The sequence below is a fragment of the Phalacrocorax carbo genome, chromosome 19 (assembly GCF_963921805.1).
Source record: "Phalacrocorax carbo chromosome 19, bPhaCar2.1, whole genome shotgun sequence".
Taxonomy (NCBI): domain Eukaryota; kingdom Metazoa; phylum Chordata; class Aves; order Suliformes; family Phalacrocoracidae; genus Phalacrocorax; species Phalacrocorax carbo.
The window spans coordinates 2,969,197-2,989,000 of NC_087531.1; the positions used below are offsets into that span (position 1 = coordinate 2,969,197).

The 19,804-nt window shown below is 43.4% G+C and overlaps 3 protein-coding genes across 4 annotated transcripts; 1 reads left to right on the plus strand and 2 right to left on the minus strand.

The window, feature by feature from the left end:
- Window positions 1-3,085: 3,085 nt before the first annotated feature.
- Window positions 3,086-11,574, minus strand: AP1M1 (adaptor related protein complex 1 subunit mu 1). Of its 2 annotated transcripts, XM_064469230.1 has the most exons (12): window positions 11,453-11,574; window positions 10,663-10,819; window positions 10,212-10,279; window positions 9,512-9,642; window positions 9,219-9,366; window positions 8,536-8,662; window positions 8,016-8,158; window positions 7,123-7,194; window positions 6,643-6,801; window positions 5,874-5,999; window positions 5,599-5,674; window positions 3,086-5,003 (listed from the first exon to the last, which is right to left on the minus strand). In XM_064469230.1, exons 1-12 carry the CDS (start codon window positions 11,492-11,494, stop codon window positions 4,981-4,983), a joined length of 1,272 nt encoding a protein of 423 aa, XP_064325300.1. In that variant the 5' UTR covers window positions 11,495-11,574; the 3' UTR covers window positions 3,086-4,980. The 2 variants fall into 2 exon arrangements, with proteins under 2 accessions (XP_064325300.1, XP_064325301.1); XM_064469231.1 differs by lacking the exons at window positions 10,212-10,279; window positions 10,663-10,819; window positions 11,453-11,574 and adding an exon at window positions 10,108-10,170.
- An 814-nt stretch (window positions 11,575-12,388) lies between these two features.
- Window positions 12,389-13,324, minus strand: FAM32A (family with sequence similarity 32 member A). The gene is made up of 4 exons (XM_064469232.1): window positions 13,176-13,324; window positions 12,949-13,087; window positions 12,759-12,812; window positions 12,389-12,574 (listed from the first exon to the last, which is right to left on the minus strand). Exons 1-4 carry the CDS (start codon window positions 13,250-13,252, stop codon window positions 12,506-12,508), a joined length of 339 nt encoding a protein of 112 aa, XP_064325302.1. The 5' UTR covers window positions 13,253-13,324; the 3' UTR covers window positions 12,389-12,505.
- Window positions 13,325-14,330: 1,006 nt separating this feature from the next.
- On the plus strand, window positions 14,331-19,029 carry CIB3 (calcium and integrin binding family member 3). The gene is made up of 6 exons (XM_009514677.2): window positions 14,331-14,396; window positions 14,707-14,741; window positions 16,431-16,542; window positions 16,911-17,058; window positions 17,939-18,134; window positions 18,643-19,029. The coding sequence occupies exons 1-6, from the start codon at window positions 14,346-14,348 to the stop codon at window positions 18,662-18,664; spliced, it is 564 nt and encodes a 187-aa protein (XP_009512972.2). The 5' UTR covers window positions 14,331-14,345; the 3' UTR covers window positions 18,665-19,029.
- The last annotated feature ends 775 nt before the right edge of the window (window positions 19,030-19,804 follow it).

Consider the following 19,804-nt stretch of genomic DNA (forward strand, 5'->3'; position numbering starts at 1 on the left):
AAGGCGGAAGGAGAAGAGGAAGGAGAGAGCAGTCATAAGGTTAAGCTGGGCATAATTTCTGATATTAAACTCAAAGTGATCCAAATACTCTGGTTCAAGTAGTCTGCCAACAACCACAGAGCGGCAGAACAGCTGAAGTGGGGAAAGTGGCTTTTAATCTTCCCATGCGATGCCATTGATTTTGCAGGGTTATTGACAATCTCAATTTCAGATGGCTGTTTGCACCAAAAGTTCCTGGGAACTTAGCCCGGAACGTGTCCTAATAAAACAAGAATCCTTCATTTTCAGGAGAACAAACACAGAACTGGGTTTAGCTACAACTCCTATCTTTAAAAACACATTACGTTTTTCTGTTTAGGAACTGGTACGCAAGGAACAGAGCAGGACACGCGGCTGCCCAGCGCAACAATCACATCGTAAAGAGCCCACGGCCAGAGCTGGCCCCGACCCGCACAGAGACCCTGCGCTGCCAGGGATCGAAGTTACAGCCCAGTTCACCAGCCCCAGGAAGGGAGGAAATACAGAAGGACCCAAAGTCTTTAACTAATGCCCTAGTAACAAAGTGAAATAACTACAAAAGGGAACCTCCTGCATCTGACTACAGCGAGAGATGTGACTAACTGTGCTTTCATAAACGCTGAGTCAAGACAATGTGCCGTAACTACAAGAGAAACAAGTTTTATCTGTGCGCAGGGAGGGCATGACTTGTAAAACGCTCTGGGTTGCACAAAATTCAGTGGAAAAAAAGGTTTACGATCGTTCATGACTTCAGTACAACTTCTCCTGTGGAATCAATGACATTGCTGTATAATTAATTACCATAGCAATTAAGATAATTCATATAGTCCCTTAACTTTGCTCTCTCACGCTATTTTCTGCAAGGCCATCAACCCTCGCGGTGCCAGGGCTGCTGAAATTACAAACAGCAGTGGGTGTCAACCACAGAGGGGGGAAAAAAAACAAAAAGCACAGAACAAATTGCAACATACTGCATTTGGCACAAGATAAGGATAGAGGTGCCAAGGTTTAGCCCATTTCTTGTCACATAATATAAAGTCAGAAATAAACAGGTGCAATCTCTTACCCCAAGTCAAACCCACTACGGAAGAAGTCTTATTGTCTCTCTTTATGTGTAAGAATGTTTTCTAGACAAAACCAGCTCCGATTAGAGTCGGGAAGCAAATACAAGCAGTCCAAACTGTGTACGGGCGTAACAGGATGGCAACAAGGAAGGAAGAGCAGAAACATGTAAAAGAAAACCAATGAAAATCTCCCCAGCTGGAAGACAGAGCTGGAATGACACTTTTCTAATGCACCCATTTTATTTGATTGGGAGGTAGGTGCTGGCTTCTTTTATCAAGACAGAACCTGCTTTCTTTAGAGGTAATCAAGTGGGTGGGGGGAAGATACAACATACGAGAGAGCACCGAGCAGGAGCTTTCAGACCACCAGCTGAGTCTTAATCTTGTGACCCTGCAATGTCCGCCACCACCAACGTACAGCTGCGAGAAGCTGCCTGTGTCAGTGCAGAGCGGCTCGTCCCTTCCCTTGGCGCTGATGCCCTCTGCTCTGCGTCGCAGTATTACCATTATCGGCCACATCAAAGTAACAGAAAAAAATAAGAACGTTAAGAGAAAACCGTCGAACTAAATTGAGAAGTTATGAACTCCAGAAATCATAATGCATAAAAGCCTAAAAGAATTAAGTATAGTTTTGGGGTTTTTTTTAAAATTAACTCAGAGGGACTAAAATATCGGGACCTTCCAAATCAAAAGGCACCTTTTGTACATATTGTTTGTGCGACTCTTTCTGGTAATTGCTGGAAGCCTGCGGCGTGCCCAGAATGCCATCTACCGGCGGAACTGGCCGCGGAGGGCAGGAACAGAAACCTGGTAGAGTGAAAGATTGCAACAAACTAAGAAAGGCGAGGTATCAGCTACACGCACACGCCACCACGGGAAGGAAAGCTACCTGTTTACCCCAAAGGGGGAGCACCGCTGACGCACCCTGAGGAGCAGCTATCTAATCAGTGAGCAATTAAATAATGCGTAGATGAGGTTACGTGTTCGCAGGCCTGGGCGTGAGGGCGAACGCTCCCTGCCGTCGAAATACTCTGAGCCAGCAGCCCGCGTTAAGGGGGAACACGCTTACGCTTACTCGGAGGAAAACCAGCCTGCATCCCGGCTCATTACAGCAACAGGCCTGCGGAGAACATTTAAACATTGCCAGCTTCGTACTAGGAACAGACCCGTGTTTTCAGAGCCACTTAAGTTTAGTCTTTTAATGTCCCAAATTCCAGGAAACCACCACGTCGAGCTGAAAACCCAGATGGGATGCTTCACTGCTTATTTGAATGATGCAAATTGTCTTTTACAAGTATTTTGTATCAGGCACTTACCTGTAACATAGCGGCAGACCATCAAATTTACATTTTTCCACACGAGGCAGAGAACAGAAGCCACCATGGTTTAGCACTTGCTGTAAGAACAAAACTTACCCCCCCACAAAAGTTACTCCTTGAACAAGAGCTGGTGCTAAAAGAACATCACCCCCCCTCCGCCTCCATGCCTGCGCAGGCACACAGGGACCCTGCATTTCAACAGTGAGTGGATGAAGAGGTGGGTTGTTTTTTTTCTCCTGAAACAGAAAGCGCTAAATAGCACTAATTTGATGGTGGCCAAATTTTGCCAAGAACAGAAAAGCAAAGGTTTTGTCAGTGTTTGGTAAATAAACAGAACATGAATACTTTCCACTTTTATGCGGCTCGGTTCCACTTATCCAGGCCCCACATTAGAACAACTGAGGGCACCCCAAGATCAGAGGTTACAAGTGGCTGTAGATCAAACTGAAGAAAGAGCAAGCGAAGCACAACTGATTCAAAGTGGACTTTTTGCCCTTTATTACTTCCTGGATGAGCAAGGCTGATGCCCCATCATCAAAACAGAGTCAAGCTGCGACAAAAATATGAGAAAACACTGTTCTGGTCTGCAAAACACACCCTTCAGCAGGAAAACAGAAGCTATTGAGAGTCACATTTTACAGGCAAATATTTCAAGTGAACGCTTTGAAGAACAGAGTCATCGGAAAGCGATTTGTCAACAATTTTAATAGAAAAAATGTTTAGTCCAGTCATAAGCTTAAGTGTTCAAATGAAGATGAGTAGTGGAACCAAAATCTTGAACAAGACGATTTAATTTGTTTCAACATCAAGCTTATTGGGTGACAAATACAGCAACCTTACTCCCTGCGCTGCCCAACCAGCTGCCCGGTCACCGCCCCCCTGCCGCCAGGTATCGGTCCTTCCTGAGGCAGATCGTCCCATAACCTTACAAGCAGCTGCATCCAGGGGAAGTCAGTCTGTTTTTTGCCGATAGTACCGACTGCATACCATGGGTGTATCTCTGCACATAGTCTGCAAGGATTTAGCAGGGAGTGACTGAAAGATCTTCTCAGTCTTGTGGGAGAGCCAAGGACCGTCAACCGAGCGGTGTGGAGAACCTTGTGCGCAGTGAATTACATCATGTTTGAGGACACGTTATTTAGATTTTTGTGGTTTAAGTTTAGCAGCTGTCAGGAGTACTAAAATCAAACCAAAACAGTCTAAAGCTTGTTTAAAGAAAATACTGATAATCATCAAAATTTTTCAGGAAGAAAAAAAATCAGAACAACTATGTACACCCGTGCCAATCTTAGCTTCTCAGAAAAAAATGAAACGGCATGTAAAAAAAAAAATACCTTTAAGTATAACATTCTGAATTGTTATCATTCTGCCAGGGAGTTATAACAACAGCTGTTTACAAATGGAAAAGACTGAGAAAGCAAGGATCCCGCTTAGGGCAACTGAAGTTAAACAATTCTAGTGAACTACAGCAATAAAAAAACCAAAGGAAACATTTGCCCTAAATTAACACAAAGGCAAGCTGGAAGAAAAATGGCAACTGTATTTTTATCGGCCTCTTCATAAACAACAATCAATTTTCAGGAAGAGGTTGGAGGATGTTACTATTCTCTGGAAAAAAGTTAATAATCAAAGTCTTCCTACCAAATTTCATTGCCTCCAAAATGGTTTTGGTCTTTTTTTTTTTTTAAAGAAACTAATTAATCTAAGCTCTTATGCCTACATAGCACAGTTTTGAACTTGTTTTAGGAATAGAAATTTTAAAAAGGCAAATACTAGTCAATTGGCACAGGGTCCCATGCCCTAGGGGTGTCAGAGGGTTGGAACGCTTCAGCCTGCGTTTTGCCTGCCTGAAGCAGCGACCGTCACGCTTCCACAGGGATGTTCCTATACACATTTCCTCTGCAGTATCTTGTTCTCGGTTAGTCTTTAACAAACCCATATTTTTGTTTCCAAGCCCTTCACTCGAAGTTGTTCCGTCAGATTAATTGGTTTGAAACCATGCAAAAAGAGCGAATAGTATTTTTGGACTTTGGATACTTTTAACTCATATTCCGTAAGTTTTTTTTACGTTAACAGAGCTTTGAACGAGTTAAGGCACCCACATGCCCAGAAAAAAATAAATACCTTGGGCTAAATACAACTAAGTGTTCAGCAGTCATGTAATTGCACAGTCGTCTCCCTACTTTGTAGCACAATGCCGCCAATGTCTTTAGAGATCCTAAAATACGAATACTAGAAACTTTGCGAATGTCATGGACAAGGCGTCAGAGAGACATTCTCAAGGTTCACTCTGTATTCCTGGCTCCTCAAGGTAACTGCTACTCCTAACGTAATTAGCATTCAGCAGCAAGATCAGCACGTTCTAAGAATGAAATAAATAGTCACACAATCAATACTAATGGTTCAAATGCTCAAACACGTTATTGAAAATAGTAATTTTCCCCATCTTCCTCCTGCCAATCCAAGATTGCAGAAACACGTCCCTCGGCAACAACATTCACAGCTCTCGGTACCACAGAAGCTTCCGCAAACAAATTCTAGGCCTCAAGTTTTGTTGTCTGTGGTGCTTGTGAGGTGTTTTACTGTGTTCGAAGCTGGTAGTCTGTGAAGGGGGGGAAAAAAAAAACCCACCCAAACCCCAGATTTAGTAAAATTGTCTCACTAAAATAGTAAAGCAGATCAGCAAACTGGCATGAAGCGATGTAAAATAAGACCCGATCTTTGCTTAGAGTAGCCGTGATAACATGCTCTAAAGTGGTTATGGCGGTTGCAAGCAGTCACACTTCCATGCCAGAAGTTAGATCAGCACAACAAAAAGAAGCAAGAAAAAAACCCCCACCGCTTCTACTTGCTAACAATCCAGTAGCTTTTAGTAGACAGTGCCTTACACACCTTACAGCTGGCAGAATGACAGGTGTGAGCAACCTCTTTTTAAATTTATGTTCCAAAAACCTCACCAAATACCAGCTTAATTACAAAACACTTGGAAGGGCATTACTGAACTTTGCCACGGGGTCTTTTGTTAACACACCAAAGTAGGTGACCGGAAAAAAGCTGCATAACTTCATCTAACACGTATCTAAACCGTATCGTTTAATACTCAAGAATATGAGCAAACTGGCTGCGTGTGTTTCACTTTGCAGGTGAACGCTGGAGAAGTCTCCAGCTTGCGTCTTGGGTGTCTACAGCCCACTTACCTCCATTCTGGGTAATATAACGAACCCACGGGAGGGCCTGGTAGCCGCTCTTCTCAATTATCTTTAAGTAGCGAACCTGGAAAGAAAGATACGTTAAGAAATAAAGTCTCCCGTGTCAGCCAAGCAGTATTTAGTAAAAAAGAAAATAAATTGTTTTGGTCAAAAATGCCCTTTACGGATAACATTGAAGAGGAACCGCCAAGAAGATGCAAAACACTTGTGCATTAAGAGCCTAGCATGTTAATTTATCAGCATTTCTGTTTTCAGCTACTAACCTGGATTCCTGAAGTGGTGAAATATGGAATCTCAAACTTTACACTAATGGGCGGTTTTCCTTCCTTATCTTCAGCTTCAACACTGGGAAGTCCAAAGTGAGCTCTCATCAGGTATTCTTTTCCACCCTACCCAAAAGGGAAAGATTTTTCTTGAAACGTAAACCAAAAAACAGCTTGCGACGATACAGGTGGTTTTCATAATGTCAAGTTGCTCGACTCCACTATTCATTTCAGCTCTTTTCTAGGGCTTAAAAGCGAACACTCGTTTTTATTTCAAAAACACATTGTTTTTTAAAGATACAGATCAAATCAGGGCCAGCCTGAGGCACAATCCATTTTCTTTCAGCCTCATACCCAAAGACAAGGGTGCCGCTGACCCTTCTGATTAACTCGTGACAGACGGCTGCACTACCGCACCGTTAGCGTTTGATGGAGCTCATCCTCCTGGAGCCACCCAAGAAGCAGAGTCTGACAAACTAAAACAGCTGCTGCTAAATCTAGGCCAAGGGATTACACCATCCGCAGACATTGCTCAAAAATCTGCTCTCTAACCTAGTTCTGAAAAATTATCCCAGTTAAATACAAACAACAGTATTTTAAACACCTATTAGCAAGTTCCAATCCTTCATCCAAGGGGAAAGAGGAAGAAAACAGCACTACTTGTCCGACACTACTATGATTTGCTTTAGGCAGAGGCTGAACATTCATAAAATATTAACATTAAGTAATTATTACACTATTAGGCGATAAGACTGAAAGTAGCACTTACTGGAAAAGATTTGATGGACCAGACAATTTCACTGTTCTCTGGAACCCATTTGACACTTCCAACGGTGGTTTTAAACTTTGGCGAGTCCGCATCGTTTGGAACTGGAATGTGAATCTCCACGTTGTTGGCAGTTGATCTACGCTTAAATTGACTTTTTGCCTAAAGACGAAAAAAAAAAAAAATCAGAAAAGCAGGCCTCTAAATATTTATACTTAAATATATATTATATAAATAATTTATAATATAAAAATATATTATGCAAGCGAGTTCAGAGGGCTGCGAGACACACGATTCCTCTCCACCCTGATCTACGCACTGAGAAACAGAACTGTAACACAGAGATTGTGAAGGTTTCAAAAAGATGCAAGACCCACCGAAATACTAAATACTCGTACCAAAGCACACATACTGCTGGCCAAGCTTCGAAAACAAATGAAAGAGAAGACTAAAATTAGCCATAATTATTTTAGAGCTTCTAACCTTGATCATGTACTCGATGCGGCTGTGGGAATGTTTTTCAATCACAGACTCAATCCAGATCAGTGGTTTTACCTACAGGGGAAAAACACTTAACAGCTGTAGGTTTTACTTTGACACAGTCATGAAAGCGTTGCTTCCCCTAAAGCTACATGTGAACCCCACAGAAAACAGAGTCTGTGGTGTTCCAAATGACAAGCAAGTGGTGTTTTTATTTAAAAAAAAAGAAATTATACAAATGAGCAACAACCAAGTGTTATAAGAACTATAGGCTTAGAAAGGTACGTCTCAGATTAGTCCCTAACAACAAACACTTGCGCTCCGAAACGTTTGGTAATTTAACACACTAGGGACTGAACTATGATGTGCCCTAAAAATAACTCTAGTTCAAATACTGCTGTTAAAATAAAAAACTAACACTAAACTTTTCATTTGTTGTCTCCTGTTGCATATTATAAACCCTCTCTATATTGAATTTTCCCCTTTCTGAAGGGAAAGCTCTCCTTATCACTGTGGCTAGCATACTCTAATGAAATTAAGAGACATAAACACAATGAATTGCTACACTGACATTTCGTCACGTAGTTAGCTTAAAAAAAGTCATCACAAGAACGGTATTTCACAAACGATTTCGATAGTAGTTGAAAATATAGAGACTTACTGCCAAGCAACTTCTAAACTCGTTCTAACTTCCTCCAAAAAGAGCGACCACAAAGCTTTGCTATTAACAGTTGATTTGAACACTACCATGCTGCCCATACTTTAAGAAAAAAAAAATTAAGGGAAAGCCTTAAGCCCTTGTAATTAAGCCTTAATTACTAGGGAAAGCCTTGTAGCGATTCTGCCTATGATCTAAATCATTATTATATAAAAAAATTGCAAACATCCAGACTTACATGGGTATTAAGACGATAAGACATGAGTTCAAACTCTCCATCAGGCGGAATGAAAGAAATTGTCCTGTCGTTTTCAAAGCGAGAGAGACGAACACACTGGTGAAACTTTACATCTTCCAGTTCTACCGATTTACTTTTGCCACCTAGCAGAAAACACATGTTTCAAGGCACTACACAATGATGTCCGAAGGCTCATCGCAGCCAGTCACACAGCAAAGCAGCTGTCTGCCAACGTTCCTCCCTTTCAGCCAGTACCTTCTTTAGCTTGCTACGGGTTTTTAGGACTACGGAAGTCCCAATGAGGAAGAGACGAGAAAGCCTGGGTGGTTATCGTGTATTACCACAGTACTCCATCTTTGCTTGGTATAGTCACACAGACCTGTTGCGGTTTTCTACACTGATAAAGGGAGCATTTCTATCATCTTAGAGCAAATCCTTTCAGCTGAACCTCAAGCATCCCAAAACCTATGACTTGAGATAACATCTTTCACGATTACCGAGATATCACCAAAATACTCACGGCCTGTGTTATCAAAGAGAACTTTGTCGTTTAAACCGAGGCGCAGCTCTGGCATTCCTGAGAGAAAAACGCGCATTTTAATGGATCCAACTATCTCACTCCGTAATACGTTTCCGTTGGCACTGACCTAAAAAAAGAGAAAAGAAAGGTAAGGTTGCTCTGACGTGATAAGTCATGACATCAAACAATACTCCCACCTCATCCCCATGTCCCAGGTTTTCTTGGATGTCCTTCTCCTGACAAATTAATCCAGCAGAGTAGAATGAGGTCAGGGAGGTGACGAGAACAGGCAGAGGAAGAAAGAAATCATAGAATCATTTAGGTTGGAAAAGACCTTTAAGATCACCAAGTCCAACTGTTAACCCAGCACTGCCAAGCCCACCACTAAACCGTGTCCCCAAGGGCCAGGGATGGTGACTCAACCACTCCCCTGGGCAGCCTGTCCCAGTGCTTGACAACCCTTTTGGTGAAGAACAAACCAGAAATCAGCAATACATCCAAGTAAAGCATTATTTCCCTGCTGGATGTCCTTATGGGTACTTAGTCTTAATGACTGACAGTGTTTTGAGCATCCCACTACACTAGTCACAGTCAAGCTTTTTATTGTACCCTTGCGGGTTTTCAGAAAATAAGCCCTTTTCAACCCTTCCTATTATGATTCTCATTAAGTTAAAGGTACCCACCAAAAGGTTAACAGACTCTATAACATCCAGGAACACTTCATTTTTCCTGTATTTTATCCCTTCTGACCTCCATGAAACAGCATTCGTAACAGTGGCAGGTGGACGTGGAGCTCCAGTTTCAAGTTTGTGTCCTTCCTGAGTGATGTACCTTTACAGCCACATCATTGGCATGAAAAAATGAAAATTAATTTTTTTGGTAACTAGACCAAGCCAAAACATTCATTTGCACATGGAAGAACGCTCAAAACTTTCCAAGGAGTTTGTCACTCTAAGCGATGAGGAATGATACTTACTCTTGTAAAATTTTACTATCAGTGGTTTGTGGATAACCAAAATCCATAAGCTCATCTAACAGCTCATAAATAATAACAAAATTATCCCTAATGCTCTCTTCTTCCAATTCCTTGAAATATTCTGAAAAAACCTGAAACAAAGTAACAGGAGGGAGGGGAAGAAGGAGGGCGTTAACTGAGGAAGTACAGCACAGCCAGAATGTATTCCTGTATCTAAAATAATAATTTTTCAAGAGCCCCCAACCAAACCCCACAGTTCACAAACAGCATTCTGTTCAGAAGATTAGCCTCAGGAAACCCACCTCCATTAAAGGAGAGCTAGAAAGTCCTAGAAGCAACTCTATTATGAAAAATATTTATTCTAAAGAAAATATTTTTCATGCCAGGTACAGATGACCCAAACATAGAATCTATATGATGTGCCACTACTCATGCATCAAATTCACAATTCTCCTCTGTGTTCTCAGGTCTTTGCAGCTACTTACAGCATTGTGCCACATCCTTTGCCTACTCAGCTACAAAATATCAATTCCGTTATTAGTGGTTAGGAAGATAGTTCTACAAAATAATCAAATATAAAGTAAAAATGCTATTACCATAGAGTTCTTCAAAAGTCTGAAAGCTCTATGCGCTTCCATTTAGATCAGATCTAGACTGAACTGAAAAGAAGATGGAGGTTACTTTGAAACGTCATACTCACCTGAACTACTTTATATAAAAATGAAAACACCAGTGATACGCAAGCGTTTTTCTTAGAAGTTGCAACAACTGATAAAGGATGTTCAGGAACATGCATTCAAAGTTGCCATTCAAAAAAATGTTTACTAAGTGCATTTTAAAAAAAGCCTTTAGGCAATCAGAGTTGGCCAAAAAGCCTAAGAGTTAATTAATTAACAGTACCTCTAGTCTAATGAGATACAAAGATAAACAGGAAATTATTTATGACAGTAAAATTAATGCAAACACTTTCCTGCACCCTGTGTTGCTGGTGCACATTACACTACGTAAAGCATAAAACGACTTTATTTAACAGAGCGTCCTTGTGTCACTTCACCAATTTTCCAGCTTTGCATTTAGGCACAATTGATGAAAATAACATAGTGGCACTTGGCATCTCAGCACATGCGAGCTATCTGCACTATAAAGGATACGATAGAGGTTGTTATGTTTAATCCACATAAAACGAACTCCTCCATGTGCTAGAATAGGAGAAAGCGTCCCCTCTTCTTCCTTTTCCATAAGGATTGGCATAAAATGCTCCACCTCTGACATGTCCACATCTCCACGGTAATTCCGACAGATGAGAACCTATAAAGAGATGCACAAAATCCATGTACTTTTTCATGAGATGACGCTACCAGGCCAGACCAATGCACAGGATATTTGGAAGGCCTCTAAGTAACTTTAAAAAAGCCACCAAGCTTCACTCGAGCTCCTGTGCCTACTATAAACGCAAATCACAACGCCAAAATACTTTGCTGATTAGAACGTGAATCCAAATCTTTCATTGCAAAGTCACGTATTAATATTTTCCAGAGTTATTCTTCATCTATTGCTGCACACGCCCTAATAATGTTTTCAAGGCGGGAGAAGACGCGACTCCTCTGAGGCAAACTACCTCCAATTACGGCACAAATTAATTACCCCAGGTGGGATGCCCAGGGGCCCAGCCGCCCGCCTGCTGCAGCAGCCGCCTCCCTCAGCACCTGGAACTGTGAGGAGGAGACACAGGCCGCCACTCCCGTCACAGCCAGGACCCGCAGTGCCAGGCGAAGCGGGGCTGGCGGCAAGGAGGGGTCGGGAAGGGGAAAGTGGCTCCCGCAGACCCCGGGGGGAGGCCGGGGCGTCCCCGCCATCCCGCGGCGGCCTCCGCGGCAGCCCGGGGCGAGGGAGACCCTTCCGCCCCGGCCCCGCCGAGCCCCCCCGCGGCCCGGGCCTCACCTTCCCCTTCAGGTCCAGCACGTAGACGGCGCTGGCCGACATCGCCCCGCCGCCGCCCGCCCGGGCCGCCCGGCCGCGCCGCCCAGCCGCAGACACACCGACTTCCGCCTCCCACCCCGGCACTTCCGGCAGGAAGTGGCGAAACGAGACCCGGCTGCTGCGGGGAGGGATACGGTCAGGGCTCCGCCGCGGCCGCACAAGAACATCGTCACTCACCGAATGTTAAATAGTCCCCGTGCGAGGCGCCCCGGGGTCTTTTTCCCCGCTGTGAAATGGCCCCGCAGCGCCGAGGAAGCCCCGAGAGCGGGTCTGGGCACCACCTGCGCCGGGACGGGGGCCGCAGGCTGAGGGGAGAGCCCCGGTGGGATGCTGAGCACCCAGGGCCTGGCCACCCACAGCAGAGGGCCAAGACTCGGGTTTAAGAACAATATTTGGTTTTGAGAGGCATGTTTTGACTTTAAACGCCAAGACACACGTAATATCTCAAAGTATGTCTTGTAAGGGCAGGCAAGGCACTTCAAAAACTCTACACACAAAACAACGATTTCATGGGTGCGCTCTGTAGGTAACTCAGCACCAAAAAAAGGATGAAAGCAATATTTTAATAAAAGCTCACACAAAAGTTACAAGTTGCAGCAGACCTTCCCCCCCCCCCCCATGAAACAACTCAAGATAGAAAGTAATTACATAATTCCTATAACTTACATGAGCTTAGGCTGTGTGAGGCTGTCAGACTCCTCACTTCCCAAAAGCAGAACTGTTAGTATCAAACAAATAAAGGAACATTTCCCAGCAATGGATTTTGGCCTTAATCTGGCTTTAAGCACTAACAAAACTCTGCACCTATATAAATCAGAGCTCATCAGCCAAGAAGAGACTTTGTTGAATATTTGGTTTTAAAAAACAGAAACAGTGAAATAAGACAGTACAAAGTAATAAACGTTCAGAAAATATATTAAACATTCAATGCGGAGAATACACAGATTTACATGGCAACCCTGTTCAGTACAACAAAACACAACTCCTGATCCAAAGCCTTGAAAAGCAGTCCGTTCACTTAGTCCAGCTGACTTTAGGAATGTCGTAATGCTCAGTCAGAGTATCCAAGTGCCTGTTGAAGTCCTAGGGGAGAGAAGGAGAACGAAAACATTTAATATTTGGTCCTGACACCACCACCACTGAACCCCAAGACCCTCTGCCTCCCTGCTTCTGAGTTTCGCGAAGGCGAAGTGGCGCCTCCGGCCCAACAAGCCTGCATGCTGATAAATACGCTCCGGCCTCACTAAATATCGATAATTTAGCTTACCTCCACTCTCTGCTTATGGGTTTTCGAGGCTTTCTTCAGGATCCTCTCCATTTGCTGGGAGAAGACACAAGAAAGGCCGGTTACTTCCAGCGCTCGCAGCCCCTCAGGGGCCGCACTTGAGGGGCCCACTGGGGTTTTTAAACCCCCTCAGACCCCCCACACGCGGTCCGGCCAAGGCAGGCAGCCCTACCCGCTTCTCCTGCATCTTCTCGTAGGCCACCTGCGCCGGGGTCCGCTTGTCCAGGCCGCGCTTCTTCTCCTCCTCCTGCTTCTTGCTGCTCACGATCTGCTCCAGGATCTGGGCTTTGTCCTTCGCCTTTTTCTTCTTCCTGCGGGCGGAGGCGGGGGGTCAGCGCCCGGTCCCGGCTGCCCTGCCCGGCTCCCCTGCCGGCCCCCCGCCCCGGCCCGCCGCCTCACCGCTTGCCGGCCCCCAGGGCCCCGCCGCTGCCCTTCAGCCGCAGCGGCCCGCGCTGCACCGCCTCGTAGTCCGCCATGTCGCGCCGCCCGCCGCGCCGCGGCGCCCCCTGCAGGCCGCGGCCCTCCCGCAGCGCGCGCCGCCGTTGCCGCGGCGACGCCGCGTCCTCTCCCCTCCGTGAGGGGACGCGCCGCGGCGGGCCGAAGCCGCCGGGACAGGCCGCCCCAGCCGCGCCGCCGCCCCTCGTTCCGTGCCGAACAGAACCGTTCCGAATAAGTTTTGATTACCCGAAGGCGCGCCGGTGAGTGAGGCCGGCGTTCCTTCGCTGAGGGGAATAGGTTTTTCCACCTGACGGAGGGGACGGATGGTAGGGATGACCAAGAAATGAAAATTTTAGAGCCTGCCCGTGATCAGTGCAAAAGGCAGCCAGGCACGTGCTGGAGTTGTGCAGCCAGTTCCTCCTTCTGCCCTTGTTTTTGTTATTTCGTACAGCGTATAGCATCACATTTCTGTTCACATGTATAAACTATGTACTCATTTTCAGTGAAGGCCATATACGTATCAATATATCATGGCACGCTAATAATCACCATCTAGTGGTAATGTGTATTAGCAGATAATGCAGCATAAAGGGAGTGACAGGACTTGTATAGATACTACCTCCAGTACAAACTACCATTAGCATTAGTGTACAATGTGTATTATAGAGTAAAGTGACAAGGAGAGGACGAGGGGTTACCATCACTGTTACCAATTTCTAGCATTTGGTGTTAATTTGTAAAGAAGAAAGACATTATTAACCCTTTTCAGATAATTTACCATGTCTGAAGGAATGAAAATGTACGATCCCTGAAGTCTCAAAAGCTCCCTCAAAGACACAAACAAGCAGCTATTAGCTGTTTGGCTAAATACTGTAACATGAGTCTTTGTTGTGCACAGGGGAGATAGGTGAGTGATGCTGGACAAAAGCCTTAAGTAGCCAGACTAAAGATTTGATGAAATGCTCCTATTATGATACTTCGCAGCCTGTGGAACAGGGAAGCTGGTTATTTGATCCTCTGCTATACCTGAACCTCATTGTTGCAGCTTTTAATAACTGACTATCGAGACCTCCTATAAAGGTGCCTTTGAGGAAAGAATGATAGGACAAGAATCAGCATTCAGAGCTAGAAATGGGCAACAAGCAAACCATTTTCACTCCAGAGCAGCTGGATGCATATCAGGTACAAAACAAACTAAATGGCTGTTTGGACATAACATTGAAAAATGATGAGGGCTTTTTTTAAACCATCTCCTTTAAAAATTTCTAAGTAGGAGCACTAAACGACAGTGAAGATTTTATTAACATAGTTTGATTTCTACATCAGGAAGAAGGGTTATAAAATACTTAAATTATATGCCAAAAAGGAAGAGTGTTAATGCTTGGCCACGTATATCACAATATAGCTCCATTTAAGTCACTGTACCGGAAAAGTTTGGGCCAGTGCATGCTAAAAACTGTCATTACATGTTATATCTTTTCTTATTTCATAGGACTGCACATTCTTTACAAGGAAAGAAATTCTGAGGTGAGTCTCGTGTGTGCATTTTGTGTGTAAAGCAGAGATTGTTATAAAGACAGGTTACGTAGCAGTGAGGTATTTTTAACAATTATTTTGAAATGGATTCACGCAAATTTAAAGTGATACCTTTGGACAATCTGAACATGTTTGTTGCTTTTTTATGTACAAAATCTGTCTTGAACTGAGACAGAATTTTAAATTTTGTATTAAGGTACCAGTCTGTCTCTCAGAAATAAATGTAATAAGTTATATTTTAGTGCATACTTTGCCAGTGACATCCATGTTCCCCTCACCTTGTTTTATGACAAATGTCGCAGAGTATACTGTTCTTCTCTGGGTTACTTTATCTGTTTTATGAAAATCTTAATTGTTTTGTCAAATTTTATTCACGTTTTTTCCATGTCATCATGTAAATAATTATCCTGATACGCTTAAGGTGCATTTTTTGCCAAAGCCTTCACGCACCTCACTGAACACTCCATTTAATCTCTGGCCAAAGGACCTGATGAAGTCAGGGTCAGCATTCTGTTTGTGGGGGCCTGAAAGACTTTGCTGAAAACCTCAACTTGTTGTAAAAAATACTTACCCAGATAGTAATGCACATAATATTAAAGTTGCATCTGTCTTTCCTAACCACTGGGCATATTAACAGAAAAGGAATTGTTCAGTTTCTGCATCTCTCAATATGTCATCACACATTTCTCTGAAGGGCAGAGCACAAGTGACAATTTTGTACAGAGCACATCCCTCTTTAGAACCTTGATATCTGTGTATGAATTCTACACAGGATAAAATAGGAATGGTTCTGTAATTGAAATCTAAATCTGTCTGCCTTTCCATGTGGTAAATGAGGCCAGGACCATAACTGTGTCACGAATAAGACATTTATTATTGATAAGGAACCCTTTTAAAATTCTGTCCTATTGTTTTGTTGATAACAGCTGTGAATGGGGTCCTTAATCTAGCACAAGAACTGAAGCAAATAGCATGCTGAAAGAGTGGTGAACATCTTCTAATTATTATGCACATTTGCTGTCTCTTGAACCAGAGTTCTATGGAAAAACGGGAAGATTCTTGGGGTGGATAAAAACCCGCTAGACTTGGTCCCAGATCTCTCTTCCTGCCCATGGCTTTAGGCATTCAGGGTTTCAGTCTGACATTTAAACTGATTCTTTCATGCTCTAGTTGAAGCCCATTATTTTCAGTCACATTCATTGTGGATGTGGAAGACAGATCCCTTTCGCCTTGCCACGAGTTTCTGTGTGTTTGGAAGCTGATTAGGTGGACCTTCAAGTTGAAGGTCTTGTGTCTTGTTATCATAAACACATAAATCCTAACTCCGCTACGTGCCTGAATACCATTGCTGACAACGCAGGAGTAAATCTGAAACTTTGTAAAAAAATCTCATTTCAGATGCGTGGTGTCTAGTGGTTTGGCTGCCTGGCCTGTGAGAGCATTTTCACCTAACTGTTCTGTAAGCACGAAGGCTTTGTATTTTTCACCAGTTGCACTATGTTGTTCTTTTTAATACTGTCTCTTCCACCACCAACTAGAGCGTGTACCAAATGTTATTTAGTGACTAGTATCATCCATCTGGTAAAGGATACAAAGTGTGATGAATTATAGGGAACAGGCAAACACATTGTTCTCAGTGGTGTAAATAACTCATTCCCTAAACAAGCCTTTCTATTTCAGACTGTTTTACAGATACCGAGATCTAGCTCCGCAGCTAGTTCCACTCGACTACACAGATAAACCAGACGTGACTCTTCCCTATGAACTCATTGGCAGCATGCCAGAGCTGAAGGTACAGGGCAAGGAATGCAACTGGGATCGAGTGACACTTTTCAGTTTGTTCTACCCGTTTTTAATAATTCATCCGGTACTAATTGCTGCAAAGGCTGAAATACAAATACGTTTTGGCTATTGAAGTCAAAAGTATTTCTGGGAGCTTCTAATGATTCCCTGAAAACACCCTGAAATTGCACAAAGGTTGAAGAAGGCTGCAGCTGTGTCTACCTCCGATGCAGCATTAGCAAGAACATAATAGCAGAAAGGGGAGTACTTGCCAAAAAGGGGTTACAACAAAAATAATCTTGCTCCAATCGTCTTACCGGCACTGAAATAAACACTAGGAAAGATGACAGTCCCTTGCTCCTGTGTTCTCTTTCCCAGGACAATCCATTCCGCCAGCGGATAGCCGAGGTCTTCTCAGAGGATGGAGACGGCAATATGACTTTAGATGATTTTTTGGACATGTTTTCGGTCTTAAGTGAAATGGCTCCCAGAGACTTGAAAGCTTATTACGCTTTTAAAATTTATGGTGAGTGAGACATGCACAAAAAGCAAACTTTGGGGAAATCCCGCAGCTTCATGTAGGGATGCAAAACATTCATTTTGCCACCACAATGATTTCTAGTTAGGGATGTTTCCAGTACCGCCTTTCTTTTTGTTGCATTTGAGTGCCTGTTCTCTCTCCTAGAAAATTCCGGTCTTTATCCTTTTGTCTCTACTCTTCTCTTACTTATTTAGGATTAGGATTTACTACAAAATTTACAACCTGAAATTATCTGCAGTTTTCAAGAGCTGGGAACCATTTAAGAAATACTTCCGTCTGAGGGGCTGCTTGGAAAAGTGCAGCACAAGGGATTTGGCTGCCCATAAATCTGTTTTGGTAGGGGGAGGCATGGAAGCGCACTTCTAGCGGTTTTCTCCAAGGACAAATATATCTTTTTTTTTTTACAGTACCATTTGCAGTTACTTTCTTCATGATCAGCTAAAGCCAAACAATATATCAAACCAACCAATGTTTTTTTGTGATTTAAACTGCACATAATTCAGCAAAGATGTTAAAAAAGTGAGCTCTCACCAAAACTGAACAGCCCGTTCTCTTCCTTTAACTTCATACTATTTCTTGCATTTAGTTCAGCAGTAGCGATTTCCTAGAATCATTTCATTATGGCTAGGCTACGTTTAGCCGTTGCACTAATTACAATTGTTACCCTTATGTAACATAAGGAGGAATGATTCCAGAATTTTTATACAAGCAAATACGGCTAACTGCAAGGCTTTTCTGATTTGAAAGTTCTGCTTATATGAACACATTATGCCCTGGGAAGCAAACCCTTCCTATTAGGCCTTGGCAGTCAACCATGTAAAACCCGACTTTTGTCACTTTGAATTCATTTTGTTTCCTTTGACAGATTTTAACAATGATGATTACATATGCAAATCAGACCTAGAGAAAACTGTTAACAAATTAACCCGAAATGAACTTGCCCCAGAAGAAGTTAGGCTTGTGTGTGAAAAGGTGATTTACGAAGCTGACGTGGACAACGATGGCAAGCTTTCTTTGGAAGACTTTCAGCACATGATAATACGAGCTCCAGATTTCCTCAGGTAATATTTGCTTCTAATTTCTCACATAAAATTGCTTAGGTTTTTTGTTTTTTTTTTTTGTCAGAAGTCTCTGAGGTGTGTGTTTTACTTCTCCTCAGCCATTACAGATAATTGCTCTTCCCTGACAGTTTCTCGTAAAGGTGCCCACCACAAAGACTGGGAAAGCAGATGCTTGAAAAAGTGTGGAGGCTTCTTGACTTGCTTTCTGAATCTCCAATGTACTTCTTACATGACAAGAAACGTCCTTGTAACTTAAAAAGTTAATATTAGCACTTAGGCCCCATTGATAAGCGTACGAGATTAGCTCACTCAAGGCGTAACATAGTTTTTATGTGGTTTCTGGTGCATGGGCGCATGCAAAGCAGCGCTCAAATCTTGCATTTATTTAACGTACCTATTCTTTGCAAGTGCTTCACAAAATAAAAACTTCCCATTTATTGGATTAATTGTAGTGAATCCTTTGGAATAGAGTGATACATAAGTGATCGTTACTTCCTTTTTTTAATAGCACATTTCACATTCGAATCTGAATCTAGTGAAACATGTTGATGGAAGTGCTTCTTGAACCTTCAACAACTATTACTTCACCCGAGGTTACCATCCATGAGAGAGCAAAATGAGAGCAGCAAAGAGGACAATCTCTGGTAACTGAACCAGGCAGAGAACTCTCTCTTGTTTACCTGTTTAAAAGGAACTGTGCATTAAGCTCTTCATCAATACTTCGCTGTAATTTAACAAATGCATCTATTTCCCTCCCAGCTAAAGCAAACCTGGCCTAGACAGTGAGATGGGAAATACTTTTTTAAAGCTCAGACACCACCAAGTAGTAAAGGAACGTGGATCAAACTACAGCTTCTAAAAGAAATGCCTCATCCAATAAAACCTCTTGAAAATGCTTTCAAAAACATTATGGTTAATCAAAGTTGCATAAGCAACTCAAGAAGGCCCTTGAGGGGCTGGAGCGTGTCCAGAGAAGGGCAGCGGAGCTGGGGCAGGGTCTGGAGCACAAGTGTGCTGGGGGGCGGCTGAGGGGGCTGGGGGGGTTTAGCCTGGAGAAGGGGAGGCTGAGGGGAGCCCTTCTCGCTCTCTGCAGCTGCCTGAGAGGGGCTGGAGTGAGGGGGGGGTTGGTCTCTGCTCCCAAGTCACCAGTGATGGGATGAGAGAAAACGGCCCCAAGCTGCGTCAGGGGAGGTTTAGGTTGGGTGTGAGGGAAATGTCTTCCCTGCCAGAGGGGTCAGGGGTTGGCACAGGCTGCCCAGAGAGGTGGGGGAGTCACCGTCCCTTGGGGGCTTCAAACAACATGGAGACGTTGCACTTTGGGACATGGTTTAGGAGGCCTGGGGGTGTTGGGTCACAGCTGGATGTGATGATATTAGAGATCTTTTTCAACCTTAATGATTCTGTGATTTTCTATGATTCTGTGACCTCCTCTGACCAGCTTTAACAGTCTTACTGAATGGTCCAGGGAATCAATTTGCTGAAATGTTCTCCTAGTGTGTCACTGAAGCCTGTTAGAGGTTCTCAGAAGAGTACAGAGAAGAGCTGTCCATTTCAGTATTTATATTGAAAAGCCAAAGTACTTTCTAGGTTGAAAGAGTCTACCCTGGGTTCCTGTCCCTGTTTCCTATTTTTAGAAATACCCTATTTTCCACACAAGAATCCACATGCAC

Excerpts from the sequence above, each read along its gene's own strand:
- AP1M1 (XM_064469230.1), bottom strand. The coding sequence starts at position 11,494 with ATGTCGGCCAGCGCCGTCTACGTGCTGGACCTGAAGGGGAAG. Across the intron at positions 9,643-10,211 it reads TTTTATATAAAGTAGTTCAG|GTTTTTTCAGAATATTTCAA; the intron begins GTGAGTATGACG and ends ACTTTGTTTCAG. Across the intron at positions 5,004-5,598 it reads TTATATTACCCAGAATGGAG|ACTACCAGCTTCGAACACAG; the intron begins GTAAGTGGGCTG and ends CCCCCTTCACAG.
- FAM32A (XM_064469232.1), bottom strand. The coding sequence starts at position 13,252 with ATGGCGGACTACGAGGCGGTGCAGCGCGGGCCGCTGCGGCTGAAGGGC. Across the intron at positions 12,813-12,948 it reads AGAAGATGCAGGAGAAGCGG|CAAATGGAGAGGATCCTGAA; the intron begins GTAGGGCTGCCT and ends GTCTTCTCCCAG. Across the intron at positions 12,575-12,758 it reads CCCATAAGCAGAGAGTGGAG|GACTTCAACAGGCACTTGGA; the intron begins GTAAGCTAAATT and ends TCTCTCCCCTAG.
- CIB3 (XM_009514677.2), top strand. The coding sequence starts at position 14,346 with ATGGGCAACAAGCAAACCATTTTCACTCCAGAGCAGCTGGATGCATAT. Across the intron at positions 14,397-14,706 it reads AGCAGCTGGATGCATATCAG|GACTGCACATTCTTTACAAG; the intron begins GTACAAAACAAA and ends CTTATTTCATAG. Across the intron at positions 17,059-17,938 it reads TTACGCTTTTAAAATTTATG|ATTTTAACAATGATGATTAC; the intron begins GTGAGTGAGACA and ends TTCCTTTGACAG.